At 39.7% G+C, this 18,364-nt stretch overlaps 1 protein-coding gene across 1 annotated transcript in view; it reads left to right on the forward strand.

Annotated features, from left to right (window-relative positions):
- Positions 1-18,364, forward strand: part of aacs (acetoacetyl-CoA synthetase) — a 44,125-nt gene that overhangs the window by 17,517 nt on the left and 8,244 nt on the right. Inside the window, exons 9-12 of the mRNA XM_039803263.1 lie at positions 1,095-1,175; positions 2,215-2,339; positions 13,182-13,246; positions 15,705-15,827. Coding sequence (XP_039659197.1) covers positions 1,095-1,175; positions 2,215-2,339; positions 13,182-13,246; positions 15,705-15,827 — 394 coding nt within the window. The remainder of the gene's footprint in view (positions 1-1,094; positions 1,176-2,214; positions 2,340-13,181; positions 13,247-15,704; positions 15,828-18,364) is intronic.

Below are 18,364 nucleotides of genomic sequence, written 5' to 3' on the forward strand. Positions count from 1 at the left end.
CACAAGATGGCAGCAAACCTCCATCAGCAGATCCTTCAAAGGTTATTTGCTGCCAGGAGAGCGTGTGGATGACATTTTCTTCCTGCTACATACCACATCTGAGTGAGGGAGAGTGTCCGATGAATGTTTGATTTTAAAAGGACCACTGCACTTTGAAGGCTGAAACACTCAACATTCAAAACAGGTTAACACTCTCAAAAAATGCATTTACATATTTTCACAAAACATTCTCCCTCTCTGACACACTCATTTTTTCTATCTATGTTTTCTCTGTTTTTTTTTGCTTCATCATCCCACCTTCTTTCACATTGGCTTTGCTATCCTTAACATGCATGCATTTTCAATTTGTTTTCACTTAGTCCTCCTTTTCAGATTCTCTAATTAGGTTTTTTTTCCCCCTCATTTACTTCTTCTTTCCTTCTAGCTCACTTTTCTTTCTTTCTATTATTATCTTCCTCTCTGTCTCTGTTTTTGGGCACCCTCCTTCTCCCCATGCTGTCGATAATTGGACAGTAATGCGTTGGTGAAAACATTTCGTATTGCGACGCTGGCAGCCATCTCTGGCTCTACCAATTAGCCCCGGCACTGGTTGCCTTTCTGCTTTGTTACGGTTCTGTTAACATGCTGTCAGTAGCAAGATGGCATGCACCAAACGGGTATGGCAGCTGAGTCCTGCCAAAGAACACACACACACACACACACACACACACACACACACACACACACACACACACACACACACACACACACACACACACACACACACACACACACACACACACACACACACACACAGACAGACAGGTGTGAACAGGATCATACACATAGGCTAAAAACTAAAACGCACCCAGTCACACACACTCATAATAACCTACCCAACTGTGATTGTCGAAAGAAATGCTTGTGTATTAGTCCTGGTCTGAAGCATATTTTATTTTGCGCAACTGAGAATGGGGTTCATGAACCTTTTAGAACATATATTGTTATAAGATGGAGTATTTAATTTACAGCCTGTAATATGCAGGTGTCAAAATCTTAAAATTAATTGTCTCTCTCTCTCTCTCTCTCTCGCTTTTGTCTTTCGGTCTCTGTAGGGCACGCTCATCCAACACTTGAAAGAACACATTCTCCATGGCAATATGACCAGCAGTGATGTCATCATTTACTACACCACGGTAGGTCCACAACAGTTTCACGATAGAAATGACACGCTTATTGTACCACAATGTCTGGGGAAACTTTCCACAGCTCTCTTAGCAGCAGAGGTAGAATGTGAGCTTATGTGCGGTATTTTTAATCATGAGCCTGGTTACAAAGGCACACGCATAGGCTCACACAAACAGATATTGTCTAATAAGCAGCATTGAGTGCTGAAGGTGAGATCTGTGCAAAAAATATATAAATAGAAAAATATAATTGGCACACTTACATCTGTTTAGTCAACCTGTAACTGAATATCTGCCTATTTAGAGTTGTCAAGATTTCTGCTGAAACTACTGATTATTTTAATGATCAATTAATCTGTCAATTTTGTTAAATTGATTAGGAGTTAATTGTATAAGATGGCAGACCATTTCTGAAGTATGACTATTACAGGTTTTCAGAGCCCACAATCATATCGACACATTTTTTTTATTGTCCGACCAACAGTCCAACCCAAATGTATTGAATTTACAAAGATCTAAACAAGAGAAAAGCTGCAAATCCTCACATTTCAGAACCTGGACAGTGAATATTTGGCATTTCTGCATGATAAATGACCTCAGTGATTAATTGATTAACAGAATTTTCTGTCAATCGACTAATCGATTCACTGTCTAATTGTTTAACTGCTAATTGGAATTGTGTACGTCTACGCCTAATGCAGTTTACACATGTATCCTGTCCGCTGACAATTGTCTGTAGAGCTAACATTACCATGAATATGAATATGTATTGGGGATGATGCCAAAGCAGTAGCTCAGCATGCCGAAAAAATAGATAAATAACACAGTCTGCAGGAGTTGTCCATTTTGCTACCCGTTTATCCATGTTGATGAGAAAGGAGTGTTTATACCAGATTAACCAACCGCTGTGTGTGTGTGTGTGTGTGTGTGTGTGTGTGTGTGTGTGTGTGTGTGTGTGTGTGTGTGTGTGTGTGTGTGTGTGTGTGTGTGTGTGTGTGTGTGTGTGTGTGTGTGTGTGTGTGTGTGTGTTCGCGCACCCTGTTTTTAGACCGGCTGGATGATGTGGAACTGGCTGGTGTCTGCTCTGGCAGTGGGTGCCTCAGTGGTTTTATATGACGGTTCACCACTAATGCCCACACCCAGTGTCCTGTGGAACCTGACAGACCAGCTGGGGTGAGTTAGACACACACACACACACACACACAAATAAATCAAAAACCCCAAATCAAAATTTTTGTTATGGAGGGTTTTGTCACAATTCATATTAATATTTAGATGATACATTTTTCACTGCTGGAGCCGATAACTACCCGTGACTACTGCAGAGTCATTGCCCACTTTCCCACTAAAGACAAAAGCCAGATGTTAGTGGGTTTTTTGGCCAGTGGGAAAGGGGCTTATGAAACGTCTGGAAAACATGTAAACACAATTTCTCCACAGATTTTAACCAATGCCTACTGTAGCCTCAATTGAGTGTGCAGCCCACCGCATGTTGCATTTTCAACACAAATGATTCAAGTGACCACAGCCATTATATTTAATTTTAATATATATATTTTGGGGGGAAAAGAGCAGAGAAGGATTTGGATATACAGACAGGGAGTGAGGAAGAGAGCACAAGCAAAGGGTAAGGTTTTCCTTGGAGATTTTGTTTTCAACTGCAGAATTGATAATGTGTTTGCCTAATTGACAACTTGCACACACACAAGAGCAGACCCATGAATAAAGATTTCTGATGGTTATAATGTGCATCGAGAACGGAGACCCCCAGCAATTGATCATACAGTTAACAGTAATTTATTACTCCTTATCTAAATGAGAAGATAGATGAAAAAAGGGGGGGGGGGGGAATGGAGTATACAGTGGGCATTGGAGATACATTTGCTTAATTTTTATGCCAAGCAAGGTTATTATTTGGTGTATAGTTGAAAAAACCCAATGGAAAGAAGTTTTACTGTACAGTATGTACTGTAGTGAATGTATATAGAGGTTTGGAGAAAATATAATTTAAATGAAGTTGCACAAAACTTTAAAAGAAATCACTCTCAAAGTTCAAACATACAAAAGACACACCAAATGTTCTTATTGATTACCACAAATGAGCTGCCCCGTTGTTATTTTGAAAGTCCACTGATGTGTTGTACTCAGCTGAGCAGGCCACTTTAACTTAGCGGGGTCATTAGATGTAGGTTATTGAGATTGATAGTGATGTTGTAAATTCCGATGAACCCAAAACCCAGGTCAAACTACAAGACAGCCAAGACAGCTGAAACCTAAAGTTTACCATCTAGTCCAGTGACTGTTGACACTATAACATACGTGAATCGTGTAGACATGTTGTCTGATTCCATCTTTGGGTCCCGTGATACTAGGATTAGATACTGTATAAACCCACACCCACCTACTGTACTGTAAATACCCCATAACCCCTAACTCCTTTTCATCATTCAAGAAATGTTTTCACACACTGTAGGTTCACATCCTTAGTAGCACAGAGGATATTTAAAGCAGATCTCTCCCCACCACCATTACCACTGTCCCCACCATTAACAGCAGGTGCTAAACTCAGTATTGATCGTCTATTGTCTTTTGAAGACAGCAAGAAAAAAGAGGAAATGGTCAGTGACAATAGTGTGTGAGTGGATGTGTGCAGGCAAGCAATGAATTGGTTCAAATGTTATATGTTCCATTGTTTACTTCTGTTTACGTTTGAAAAGGGTATATCATTAAGGTACAGTAAGTGTGTGAGCTTGGTTATTATTTAGTTTATAACATATATATATATATATATATATATATATATATATATATATATATAGTATATAACAACAGCAGAGAGCAGAAGCCAGCAGGCAAGTGTTATTTACATAAACTTCTGGTGTACTTACAAACTTTCCAATCCATCGTTTTATGAGTGCATAACCTATATATACTAGTGTAGACCTTTGGTATCATTTCGGGCATTATTAGTGGGGTCATTTAAGAGATACAAACGTGGGTCCATTAGCCCCGCGCTAAGCTATTCAGCGGCTAACGCTACTCTACACTAACTCGCCCAATGTTAGACCCAGGTGAAAAAAGCTTCTGGGGGGGTGTTTGGCTCGAGGTCATGGTGCAAAGGACCCTAGGGTGAATTACTCCGAACCATCACTTTAAGTGTTTGTTAGCTTATTAACGTTACCAGTTAGCTAACATTAGCCTGTTTAATGTTTACGTAACGTTACAGTTTGCATTTACAGTGAGCGAGCTGATGATAGCGTTACATTCGCACGAGTCAAAACTCCCTTACAGCTCAACCATGTCACTGACGTTACCACTTAACGTTACTGACTTACTCCTCTTCATCCCCTGTGGGACATAAGGCTGCAAAGAGATCTCTCCATCACATTTATTCCTTGGCAACATGCTCCACATCTCCCTGTGACAGGTGCATCTTGTCTAGCAGCTCCTCCAACTTTTAGACACACCAGCTAGCAAGACCCAAAAAGGGCCACTTCTTCTTAAAGTGATGGTTCGGAGTAATTCACCCTAGGGTCCTTTGCACCATGACCTCGAGCCATACACCCTCCCAGAAGCTTTTTTCACCTGGGTCGAACATTGGGAGAGTTAGCTAGAGTAGCGTTATCAGCTGAATAGCTTAGCGCAGGGGCTAATGGTCCCACGTTTGTATCTTGTAAGTTACCCCACTAATAATGCCCGAAATGATACCAAACGTCTACAAGTAGTACAAATAGGTTATGCCTCATAAAAACGATGAATTGGAAAGTTTGTAAGTACACCAGAAGTTTATGAACACTTGCCTGCTCTCTTCAGCTCTCTGTTGTTGCTGTTGCTGCTGCTACCTGCAGTTAGACGAGTGCTTAGGGCCGTCTACAAATTACTACACTGAAAAGAGTTACAACAAAAATATTTATTAATTCAATGATTAAATAAGGTAATGTCTCCAAACTTACCTCAATTATTACTTGTCTCCTGCTAGTTATACTACAGCACTTACTTAAAAAAAAAAATTTAATTAATAAATATTTTTGTTGCATCTCTTTTCGGTGTTGTAATTTGTAGACGGCCCTAAGCACTCGTCTTACAACAGCAACAACAACAACAGCAGAGAGCAGAAGCCAGCAGGCAAGTGTTATTTACATAAACTTCTGGTGTACTTACAAACTTTCCAATCCATCGTTTTATGAGAGCATAACCTATTTGTACTACTTATAGACGTTTGGTATCATTTCGGGCATTATTAGTGGGGTAATTTACAAGATACAAACGTGGGTCCGTTAGCCCCTGCGCTAACCTATTCAGCTGATAAAGCTACTCTACGCTAACTCTCCCAATGTTAGACCCAGGTGAAAAAAGCTTCTGGGGGGTTGTTTGGCTCGAGGTCATGGTGCAAAGGACCCTAGGGTGAATTACTCCGAACCATCACTTTAAGAAGGACAGCACTGCTGTTGCCAACTTGGCCTTTATTTGTGGTGTGACTGATTCACCTCTAGTCTGTAATCTTTTCAGATGAATTTAAATAAAAAGGTTGATGATTGATCATATAATCATTTTTAAAACATTAAAAACTGTTACTGTTATTTCTGTTTCAAAAGGCAGCAATAAATAACACATTGACATCTAGAGTGTTCATGTGATTTCATACATTAGCAGTAAAATGAATTCATGCATAATAATAATAATAATTGTAATAATCGTGCAACCATGATTATTTTTTAGACTATAATCATACCAACAAAATCTATAATCGTTGCATCCCTAGTGCTATCAGATACGGTTTGCAAGCGCAACCATTTTCTTAAAGTGATGGTTCGGAGTAATTCACCCTAGGGTCCTTTGCACCATGACCTCGAGCCAAACACCCCCCCAGAAGCTTTTTTCACCTGGGTCTAACATTGGGCGAGTTAGCCTAGAGTAGCGTTAGCCGCTGAATAGCTTAGCGCAGGGGCTAATGGACCCACGTTTGTATCTCGTAAATGACCCCACTAATAATGCCCGAAATGATACCAAAGGTCTACACTAGTACAAATAGGTTATGCACTCATAAAACGATGGATTGGAAAGTTTGTAAGTACACCAGAAGTTTATGAACACTTGCCTGCTCTCTTCTGCTCTCTGTTGCTGCTGCTGCTGCTGCTACCTGCAGTTAGACGAGTGCTTAGGGCTGTCTACAAATTACTACACCGAAAAGAGATACAACAAAAATATGTATTAATTTAATGATTAAATAAGGTAATGTCTCCAAACTTACCTCAATTATTACTTGTCTCCTGCTAGTTATATTACAGCACTTACTTTAAAAAATAAGTAAAATTAAAAAATATTTTTGTTGCATCTCTTTTCGGTGTTGTAATTTGTAGACGTCCCTAAGCACTCGTCTCACAGCAGCAACAACAACATTAGAGAGCAGAAGCCAGCAGGCAAGTGTTATTTACATAAACTTCTGGTGTACTTACAAACTTTCCAATCCATAATTTTATGAGTGCATAACCTATATATACTAGTGTAGACCTTTGGTATCATTTCGGGCATTATTAGTGGGGTCATTTAAGAGATACAAACGTGGGTCCATTAGCCCCGCGCTAAGCTATTCAGCGGCTAACGCTAGTCTACGCTAACTCGCCCAATGTTAGACCCAGGTGAAAAAAGCTTCTGGGGAGGTGTTTGGCTCGAGGTCATGGTGCAAAGGACCCTAGGGTAAATTACTCCGAACCATCACTTTAACAGCCATTGACACAAACCATTTACCTGTTCATAGATATTTAAAATGATTGCTGTAACAAAATAAATGTGTGTCATCTACAAACAAGTTTAACATTTCCTAGGGCTGACCTGAATGCTTCGAAGCTTTGACGGTTTTCAGTATTCGAATGCTTTGGCGTTCTGTCACCCAAATCCACACTGATTCCATCTTTCTTAAACATCTCTTCCCGTCTCAGCCGTCAGTCAGCAGCAGTAGAGAAGTAGGCAAGCTCACAGACAGACTGGGAGCCTTGATCAATCAACATACGTAGATGCGTACAAAACGCGGGAGTCAGTGAGGATTGATACATTCAGTAAAACTGAAGCGTATCTGTTCTGTTAGTCGGGAGAGTGACAGAAGTCAAACACGCAACTAAAACGGTCTCTATGTGGATTGGCAACATGCTCGCTTTTCATGGTTGCAAATTTCCCGTAATTCAGACGGGAAATGACAGGGGAGTGATGGGACCGTCAAGGAGAGTGAGAGTGCTGCAACGCCCAGAGCTGGGAATTCAATGCAACAGGGATGGCATATTGCCTTCAGCAAGGAAGAGTGTAATGGGGAGAAAAATGTGACACATTTGGGGTAGTAGTGGGGGAACTATAGAGCCAAAGTGCCAGGTAAAAGTACTTCTACTGCAGAAACTTTGTAGATCACAAAGCTAATGATCACAACTTTACTAACTATAATGATGATTGGGACCCTGGTAAAATAACTGGTTGAGCAGGGACTAATCACAACATTGCTTGGTTTGTAGTAGCTTTTTTTATGGCATAAATGTTTTAGTCTTTTAACCTCACTGCTTGTTTGCCCATAAAGTATTTAAATAAAAAAAATAGAGTGAACAAGGTTAGAATACTGTTGTAGTTCTCTTTGCTTTATTACCTATCGAGAATCTACTAACTAATGTGAGCCACTGTAGAAGTGATTCAGGTACAATCTTATTACGTATTAATTTGGAAAGAAGTATCTTTTGTCTTTAACTGAATAAAACAGATCCCAAATCCTTAGGAAGAAAATAGGTCACAAAATGTGTAAACGGTGTCATACTATGTGTTTTTACCAGTAACATTGATGTCATGGTCATTTTATTGCATGCACCCTAATCTCTAAATTATCTGACAACTTCCCCTGCATGAAGCATGTAGGAAAGGGAGATTTATTGAGACAGCATTCCTGGATAAAGCACGCAAAAGCTTACAACATTTATACTTGTGACAGGTTCCATGTATGAATGGGACTTTGGAAGCCCCTCTGTTTTCTCTGAGGTTCTTCTTGTCTCGTCAATCTTTTGACCATTATGTGTTGAGCTGGGATGTCAGAAAAGATCCCTCCTATACTTTTGCACCAACTATAGAAATGTTGTCTCTTGCCAAAGCAAAAATCTCACGTATCCTCTTTGGCGGATGACGAATGACTAAAGATACATGTTAGAGCCATTACACCACTTTGTTTTGTTGTGTTTTGCAAAATGAAACAAATCAGACAGATTATGGACATTGATTATTGGCACGCAGAACACTCGTTCAAGCAAGTTCTCCCCTGGTCCCACCTCATGGCCTAATGTAGGAGTTGGTAAAATACTGTACAACACAGTTTAGCAGATTGCATCTTGCCAGCTCAGTTACAGTTTTAGACACATGGGCATAGTTATTTGAAATATCCTCTTGTCTTCTAACTGCGTCTAAATGTTGTGAACTGGAGATGCGAGTCTTCATCAAATCTTTAAAAACAGATTATTTATTCACAGACTAAACAATGACCATACTTGTGCTACATGCAGCATATTGAGTTACTGTAAAAAACAAAAAAGCATTACCACACCCATATTGGCCTCTGCTCTGCTTTATTGATTGTTTGCCACTGGGTTAGATTGAAGCACAAAAGGAGAATGCTTTATAGAACAAAATAGAAAGAGCTTCACAATGCTAGATTCCAGAAAGAGGGAAGTGCTGATGGAAAAAGGATCAGGATCAGCATCCTTTTTGTGAGAGAAAGCAACAGAGTTCATGGGAAGATAATTACTTTTTTTTTTTTTTAGAAACAATAGCACTAAAAATTCTGTTGACATTATATGGAGGCTGTTTATCAATTTTCAAAAATAATATAGTGCTTCAGACTTTTAATATTAAGTGAAAGAATAACACCATCCAACAGTGGTTTCAAACTATTTTACTGGTAGCCCCCTAACACATGAGAAGAGAGCAATGGTCAATTTTTATATCCAAATTTTTCCTGGGGTAGTAGTGCACTGACAACTGGGACTTCAATTGCTAACATCACGACACGCATAGAGACACATTAACGTTATAGCTGCTTGGAGGGGCTCTTTGTGTCTGATTGGCTTCGGGTGTCTCTTATTGGTTCAGTAGCTTCCAGCAACATGTCTCCCTTGAAACAGACACACATGTACGGTCACGCATGCAGACGCACACTCGCACAAACAGAGACTCACAGCTACCCCTCCACCCTCCATCCTAAACACCCATTAAGCAGCCACACCTGGCCACCTGCCTCCAATCAGAATAGGCCGACCCTCTCCATGGAAGCCAGCAACGAACAAATCCAGATGCGAATGAGGGGGTCAGAGATGATGGATAGTATTGTGTGTGTGTGTGTGTGTGTGTGTGTGTGTGTGTGTGTGTGTGTGTGTGTGTGTGTGTGTGTGTGTGTGTGTGTGTGTGTGTGTGTGTGTGTGTGTGTGTGTGTGTGTGTGTGTGTGTGTGTGTGTCTGTGTGTCTGTGTGTGTGTGTGTGTGTGGACACAGATGACAAATCTGTCTTTGTGTTTGAGTTTCTGCGTGTCATTTGCCATATCTGGTGTGCTGTAAGCAAATGTGGAGAACAGGTATAGACCGTATCTACCCAGCCATACAAAATATACACATGCACACTCTTATTAGTATTACACTAATTAAAGGTGTTTATATTGTATAGAATAAAAAAAAAAACTTAATTTCAAAATTGGAAATTAGAAATGGAAAGAATAACCTTCAGAATTAGAAATCAAGACTCTTAATAGTATAGAGGTATAATAAATAGATTAGGGCAGATGTATGAATTAGAGGTCTAGAGGTACAGCATTGAAAAATGATTTGATGGACTGAATGTTTAACTGATATACTAAAATGTTGGTAATTTCATTGACTTAGGTATTCATTAATTTATTCATTTCACTGTTTTTGTTAGTACTGAAGCATTCTTAGTACCTTTTTTGTATTTGATCTTTTTTTTAAATAAAAGATAAGTAAAGCAACATTTAAGTATGTTGTAACATTCTCTACAAACAGTTTGAACCCTGACAGATAAAAGGGTAGAGATGATAGAAATTAGTCAACTGTCAAAGATTTTGCCTTACTGTTTAGACTGTAGTGTCCATCCCTTTAATATTTCTTGGTGTATGAGGCCAATATTGCAATTCAAATAAGCGGGACAGTTTCCAGGCACAATTCTATGATTTTTGCATCAATTTGATAAAGTACCATGGTTTGTCACATATCTTATGTGTTGGATTATCCAAAAACAGACATTGAAGCCTAACTCAGTCTCCATTAACAATTTCTTAATGAATCAGATAAGATTGTGATTTTAAATTACCTATGACACTGAAAAAGAGTGAGGCATGCAGAGGCAGCATGGCCAAGAGGTGTGTGTACTATGTGTGCACATTAGGCCAGTGTGTGCATCACTCACATCAATCCTTTTGAGATATTCCTTCTTTGGACCTTTCACCCCATCTAACCCCCCTCACCCTATCAACCACTAATCAATTCTAACATCTGTGAGCAAATCACATCTTTCAATGCAAACCAATTCCTGGTTATTGACCAATCAAGCATCAGGCAGTTGTTTTGTATCCCAGAGACAGATTCATTTTGATCTTTTTTTGATTGACAGACATGGTTACCGTAATGATAGGAGGCATTTTGATAGATTGGATGTCACTAAAAATAACTTGAAAAGACATGAAGACACAAACACACCCATTCACCGAGGCAGACTTTAAAAGGCTCTTTGTTTCAGAATTAAGACGGCAGGGGAACACAGAAGTGACGTTTTGTCACTTTCTTGCTTTTCACATGTTGTCCAGCTGTTGTCAGCTGTCAAGATGACTTCCATGCACACAGAAGAAAGCCACTTCCCCAAATCATTTCATTGCACGGTTGTTGTGTGCAAACATCCTGTCAATACATTCTCCTCTGAACTATTTTCCTTGTGGACCATTTACAAAGGACACATTTTGTCCTCTTATGCTAGACTGACCATTTTTATGTTTGACTCTTTTTTGTGTTTGTTCAGTTGAAAGCAAAGTCAATTTCCAATCAGTTGTTTTTCTTCATTTTTCTTATCTATCCATGAAGGGTTGACTGAGCATACAAGCTCTGTTTTAGCATCACCTTGCTTTACATTTAGACAGTGGCACACTCTCCTCTCCTGGGAGCTTCTTAGTACAACCAAGCTACTGAGCAGCTTCACTGGAGCAGATGGGATTAAGGGCAAAGGCTGTTCAGTAACTGTTGCCCTTTTATATTTTTACATTCAGCACACAGACATTAAAATTACACCTTGTCATGCATAGATCCAGCGCCACAAATGGAGTCAGTTCAGGCTGAGCATTGAAGTAGCACTTTCATCAGGTCATTCATTCATGCTTCACCATCAGTGCTCATTCAGCAGCTGAATAGCAACATCAACTCATATGTATACAGTTGTATAAGCACTAGGGCTGCATCACAATTTATCGAAATCGCAATATGGACTAGCGGAATATCTGTTAAAGGCCAAATATGTGTCAAACCATTCTGAATGAAGTATTGTGGTGCTGTTTGGTACAGATCCTCGCAAAAATCACACTATAATCATTAAAAAAAAATTATTTTAATATTTTTCAATGAAAATGAGAATAATGATACAAAAATGATCATTCCCTCCAGTGTTGTGAATCATATCGCAATTGCAATATCAGTCAAAAGAATTGCAATTATATTTATTTCTCATATCGTGTAGCCCTAATAAGCACTTTAAAACATCACTTCTCACTATTACTCTGCCAATACAGACCAATTGCTGTTCCAGCTAACAAATGGGATCAACCTTTTTTGTATTGTCATCTTAACTAAGATCTGATCTAAATGTATATTTATTAAGGGGGGGATTTGTTCTCTGGGGCCAAATTTGTCACTCTTACTCCCACTTGCAAACTTAAGAATAAAACCCAATTTATCGAAATTATGTGACTTAACAATGTTCTTAAATTTAAGAGCACACCAGAGAGATCTCTTAAATTGTCTAAGATTACATTCTAGATGACAGAGACGGAGGTGAGCTCACACCCTCTGAGACATGTTTTGAAATGATTGTGCAAAATATCATAATGAATAATGTTATGTCAAGCAATACATATTATTCAGAATTTGGTAGTTTTAAACTGGTATTTGCATTTGATTAAATATTTAATAGGATATAATACGACTTGTTTTGGCCTGGGAGATCTCTACAGCAGCACACTAGAATGGTATTTTGACACATATTTTGCCTTTATCAAATATTGCTCATGTGATTTGGATATTGCACAAGTCCATATTAGGATTTCGATTTTTACACAAAATTTTTACTGTATAAGCCTCTACTATTACTAAGGTGTGACATTGTCGCGGCAGGATGGGACACTTTTTTAAATTCTACTGCTTTATTTGCCCACATTTTGTTGTTGATAGGCGGAAAATGAATTTTGTTGTGCTTATGTAGCAAAAAATATACTATAATATTCATCACCATCCTGATGAAGACAAGCCAGTTAAAAACATTTGGGAAATAAAGCATGGTATGTTGGAGGAGAGCTGTGTTACTTGTTTAATTTTGATGATAAAGGATCATGATGTCCCACAGTTCATCAGCCTGTCTGTCCATCCAATTATCTGTCCAACTCTTTGGTCTTGAGTAGGATATCTCAAAAATTACCAGCCAGATTGCCATGAAATTTAGCAACAATATTCATACCACACCAGAGGGTGATTCATAATGTTTGCTAATTTGGTTCTATTGTTAAAAGTTTCTGCTTCCACAATACAGACTACAGTACTTGTATGTAGGAGGGCTTTTGCAATGGCTGTCATTGTCAAAATAATGGACGTCTTTTTGTGAAATTGAATAATGTTTTTTTTTATGTTGGGAAAGAATCCTTCACTGATCCTTATTATACATATTGGTATGCTTAAAAAACGAATTTCCATCTTTTCCTTCTTGTCTCTCTCTATCTTTTCTCTTCTTCAGTATTACTATCTTTGGTACCGGGGCCAAGTGGCTGTCTGTGCTGCAGGAGAGGAACCTGAAACCCGGTGAGTTGTGGTCCCAGACACGAAGGTGTACACACTTACGTAAGCATGCACACAGACATCCGGAGACACACATGGACGCACACAGATAACAAGCAGAAACCCAGAGAGAAATGCATTCACCACACGCACATAAACACACATGTAATCTACTACCTATGAGAATGGAACCTGGAACAATAGGAGCAGATGGACAAAATGATCATTATAATAGTGATGCTGTTGTTTGACTCTAAATGTCCTTTATGCCATGTACTGCGTAAATCAACAGTTTGCCCTGTGTTCTGGTGTTTGACACTCATAAAAGTGCTGTTGTGATAATTCATATGAGTCATGGATAGGCCCAACTAATTGCTTTTAGTGTCACAGTTCTCCAGAGAGAGAACCAGGTCTCTACACATAATCAGAGTCTTCCTAGTAACCTTCATACATGCCGTTCTGTCTTTGCTATTTCTCTGACAATAGTTTAGAAGTGCATGCTAAAATTATTGCTGCTTTGCTGCGCTCTTTTGCAAAGTTACGTACTATATTGTAATAGAACAAAGCACATGACAATTTTCAAATTGTTAGGCTCCAATCCTTACTGTAAATCATAGACTGTTAAAATATCTGTGATGTCACCCATTGGTCTGTGGACTCACGTTTTAAAGCCTCGAGTTTGGCGATACATGCGTCACCAGCTTGGCTTTTTGCAACTGGATGTAACTATTTTTGTCAAGAAGGTGGAGCTGGGGAGGATAACGTGGCCAAGCCAGTGTTGTTTATGGTTGCAATGAATGGCACTGCGCTAAGCTAAACGCTAAAGGGGGATTTTCAACCCTTATGAAGCGATACATCCAGCAGAGATTTACTGGTACTGCTGCCATTCATCTGCATGTACAGCAGTAAAGAAAATCGGCAAACTTTCCCTTAAGTTACCAGCTAATGCTAGCTAGTTAGCTAGCATTAGCTGGTTGGCAGAATGCTGAACAAGACATTTTTAGGCGACCAAATGATCCAATTAACTTTGATGAAGTGAAAACACAGTGAGAGGGCCAAACCCAAAGGCCACACCCAAAAACAAGTTCACGGCTAATTTAATGTACACAGTGGCATGGATATGCATCGCTAAGCCTCTGTCCTGATTGAACGGTCGGCGTGTAGCCACGCCCCTAAAGCGTCCCCTGCTTTATCAACAATTTTGGAATAAATGGCACCATAATTTACAAAAATACCAGTTAAATTTGTTAAATAAGCTGGCATCTGTTTTATGTAATTATTTATCAAAGCTTTTGCTCTTTTGTTTTTTCCTCTTCATCCCCTCATCTAAACTTTCAAATGTCCTCGTGTTCTCCTCCTCTTCATGTAAATTACCAGTTAAAACTAATGCAAAGGGCTTAGCTGTTTCCTACATGTCCTTACCTTTGTTACTTTATACTTTCACTGTCTTTCCCATTTCTTCTCTCCTGAAATAAATTAGCACTTATAACCGATGTTTATTGCATAAACAGTTGCTGTGTGTCTCAGTTCCCAGTGCGCTGTTATAATTACCATTCATCTTTATTCATGGGGCCTGCTTTGTGTGTCTGTCTGCAACTTACTGTAAATTAGCTACACACATTCTCCCAATGTTTTGGCCAAAACAGGAAGGCACGAAAATGTCTGTCTGTCTGTCTCGCTCTCTGTCTCTACTCCATCCTCTTTAATCAGCCAGCTACTTGATCAATTTGGCACTGTATGTTTGGATGCTTATTAGAGAAAGAGGGCATGGCAGAGGGAGGGTGTGTGTGTGTGTGTGTGTGTGTGTGTGTGTGTGTGTGTGTGTGTGTGTGTGTGTGTGTGTGTGTGTGTGTGTGTGTGTGTGTGTGTGTGTGTGTGTGTGTGTGCCTCCAGTGGGCTGAGAAGGGTAGGAGCTTCTTCACTGGCTGCCCCAGCGGAGGGGCCCTTTTCCCTGGGCTGACATTTGGACCGGACACCTGGAGGCATGGTGGGGGGTAGCAGGAGTTCCCACTGTGTGTGTGTGTGTGGGGGGTGGGTGGGTGGGGTGGGTGGCTGATCTACAGCTTATTAGTTTGCAGAGTGTTATTGGCTTGTGGATTGGGCATGTGTGTGTGCCAGAGTGTGTGCATGCATGGACCTTGGGGGACGAAGGCAAAAGGTGTGTGTGTTTGTGTGTGGTAGTACATGCAAGTTTGTATGCTGTTTCACATCAGGGTGTCAAACTACATTAACAACACATGTAGGGGTTTACGGAGCCACAGCTGTGCAGGCTTATGTTGAAACTGTGTGTATGGATTCTTAATAAGTCGAAAAATGACCACTCGATGCCAATTGTTATAGTTATAGTGGTTCATTTTGGTTGGTCCTTAAAATTTGAAAATGTTTTGATATACAGGAGCTACCTTTTAATGAGATATACTGCATATTATATATGTAAGCAAGATTTATCCTCAATTACTTCTTTTATCTCTTTCTCCCCCAGCGGAAACGCACAACCTCCAGTCTCTCCACACCATCCTGTCTACTGGATCTCCTCTCAAACCTCTGAGCTACGACTACGTCTACCGCTGCATCAAGAGCAACGTGCTGCTGGGCTCCATCTCAGGTAAAACTCACTGATACAGACTCTGTCGGGACACGTTTTGTCATTTTTCTTTTTACTTTATTTCCATCTACGGGTACAAGTAGCAGCAGCTTTTCTAGGTGTTGTTGGTGTGCACTACGTTACCACTTGCAGCTACAAAATAATGCAACGAAGCATCTGCGATGCAAAAGAACTAACGCATACAAAGAAAATTTGAACAAAATAAATTGTCCTAATTTTCCTCACCACCCACAATGCTACCACACACACAAACACAGGCCCTCTCAGCCCATTGTTGTGTTGACAGGGCAATACAATGCTTTCTGTCTCTGTGAGTCCTGAAAGGTTTGCCATTTAGCACTGACTGGGTGACTGACGTATTACGGACACATGCGGAAATACAGATTAAGTAGCAGCTTGCATCACACATGCTTTTATTGAATCTGTTCTGTCATTCTCCATTGGGGTGTGGTATGGAAGCCTGTCGGTGAAGAACAAAAACTCTTTAAACCAAATTGTAAGGTGGGCGAGTAGAATAATAGGAGTAAATCAAAATAATTTAGGAAGTATTTACACAAATCAGCTGTATCGGAAAGCAAGTACTGTCTTGAGTGATCTGTCGCATCCCTTACGAATTGATTTTAAGTTACTTCCGTCTGGTTGCCGGTTTGCAGCCTCAAGATGGAAAACAAGACGGTACAGGAATACTTTTGTTCCGGCCGCAATTGAAGTTTTAAATAATATCAGTACGAGAGAAGATTTAGTTCTTTCATAATTAACATGGATAGAGAACACCTATGTGTTGCGGTGCAGTTTGTCATGATGAGTATTGATGATTATTAATTATTACTTGTAAATTTGTATGTGGAATAATTGTATGTTGTTATGTTTATTATGTGTGGACGACCAAATTCTTTTTACTGCATAACGAATTTACCTACGGGTATGAAATAAAACGACCTTGACCTTGACCTTGACACACACACACACACACACACACACACACACACACACACACACACACTCACACACACTCATGTGCATTATGACATGCAGGCAGAAGGATTGGACAATCAAGCTTTGACTGAAATGTCACCCACAAGGCAGAAATCAGAGGGACAGTATGAGCTGATTGACTCATTAATTCACATTTATATATTTGTCTTGAAGTTTGTTATAAAATGTCTCCACTTGTCTCTGCACATATTTTCTACTTGTCTCTTTTTTTATACTGGCAACCATTGTACAGTAGAAGACAAGTGGTTATGTCAATAGTAATTACCAACATTTCACTCTATATTGAACAGTAAACAGATTTGTGACAATCGTCATCATTTTCTATCATCACTGAGAGGTACAGTGTTGCATAACTTTATATTTACACACAAACCGAAAGATACATACCTAAATGTTGACGTTATTATGACCACAACTATCAATATCTACTAGGAGGCTGTTCATGGCTGTTGAAATCTGATAAACCTGGGTTTCCTTGTTTTCATAGTTTTGGCCATCATTCCTAGTAATCATAAGAACATTTTACTCACCAAGATTGGATTTGGGAACATGATGACAGTGTAAACAAGAAAACAATTGAGACAAGAAACAAGACCAGTCTGGTGATCATACATATCCCCAGGTTAGCCATTTGTGAGGAAGAGAAAGGGAACCATAAAATGATCATCTGTTATTGATTATATCTGTCTGTTGTAAACATTGATCGCAGTTTACAGACCAACTTCATGGTTTAGATTTGACTGTACTTACCACTCAAATTTGGGGTACTCTCAATTTTACCTGCCAATAAAGTGTTGTAGGTATTCTGGCCAAACTGTTGTCTTGTTTACAATCTGTCTGATCATTTCACCACTCATTTCATGTCGTTCCTTGTCAGACTTTGTTGTAGCAATGTCTTGTGTTGCTGGATCTCATCAGTTACTCTGGTCAGACCAGTCTTATCATAATTGATAGAAAGGTTGCCCAAAACTAAAACATTGAGAGTTGTAATACATTGTAATTATCATTGTAAAATTTGTATTTTTAAATTAAGGGACTAGATCTGTGCATGTGATCATGGGTATGCGTCCCTGTGTATATTATTTAGAACAGCAGGTCCTGCCCCATCAGTTTTCTCCTTGTCACCAAGGGCAACAGCAGGCACCTCCGTTGGCTGCCAACCGACCTAACCTTGACCCCCGAGGTCAACACTCACTGTGTGTGTGTGTGTGTGTGTGTGTGTGTGTGTGTGTGTGTGTGTGTGTGTGTGTGTGTGTGTGTGTGTGTGTGTGTGTGTGTGTTTAGGATTTATCGGAACATATGGGACTGACTGGTGGTCCCGGTGACATATGTGATGGGCCCCTTTGCCATTTTTCACCCCATGTGACTGTGTGTGTGTGTGTGTTATCCTGTCAGCAGGGAAGTCAGACCCCCGCTGCGCCTCATTGGGGGATTTTAACACTTTCACTGCTGGATTTCTTCCATCCTAATATACCTCCATCTGACTGCCCATATGTCACTCCTCTATTCCCTTTTTTTCTCTTCTCTTCACTTCTCTTCTC

The sequence above is a fragment of the Perca fluviatilis genome, chromosome 6, assembly GCF_010015445.1.
Source record: "Perca fluviatilis chromosome 6, GENO_Pfluv_1.0, whole genome shotgun sequence".
In the NCBI taxonomy this organism is placed as follows: Eukaryota; Metazoa; Chordata; class Actinopteri; order Perciformes; family Percidae; genus Perca; species Perca fluviatilis.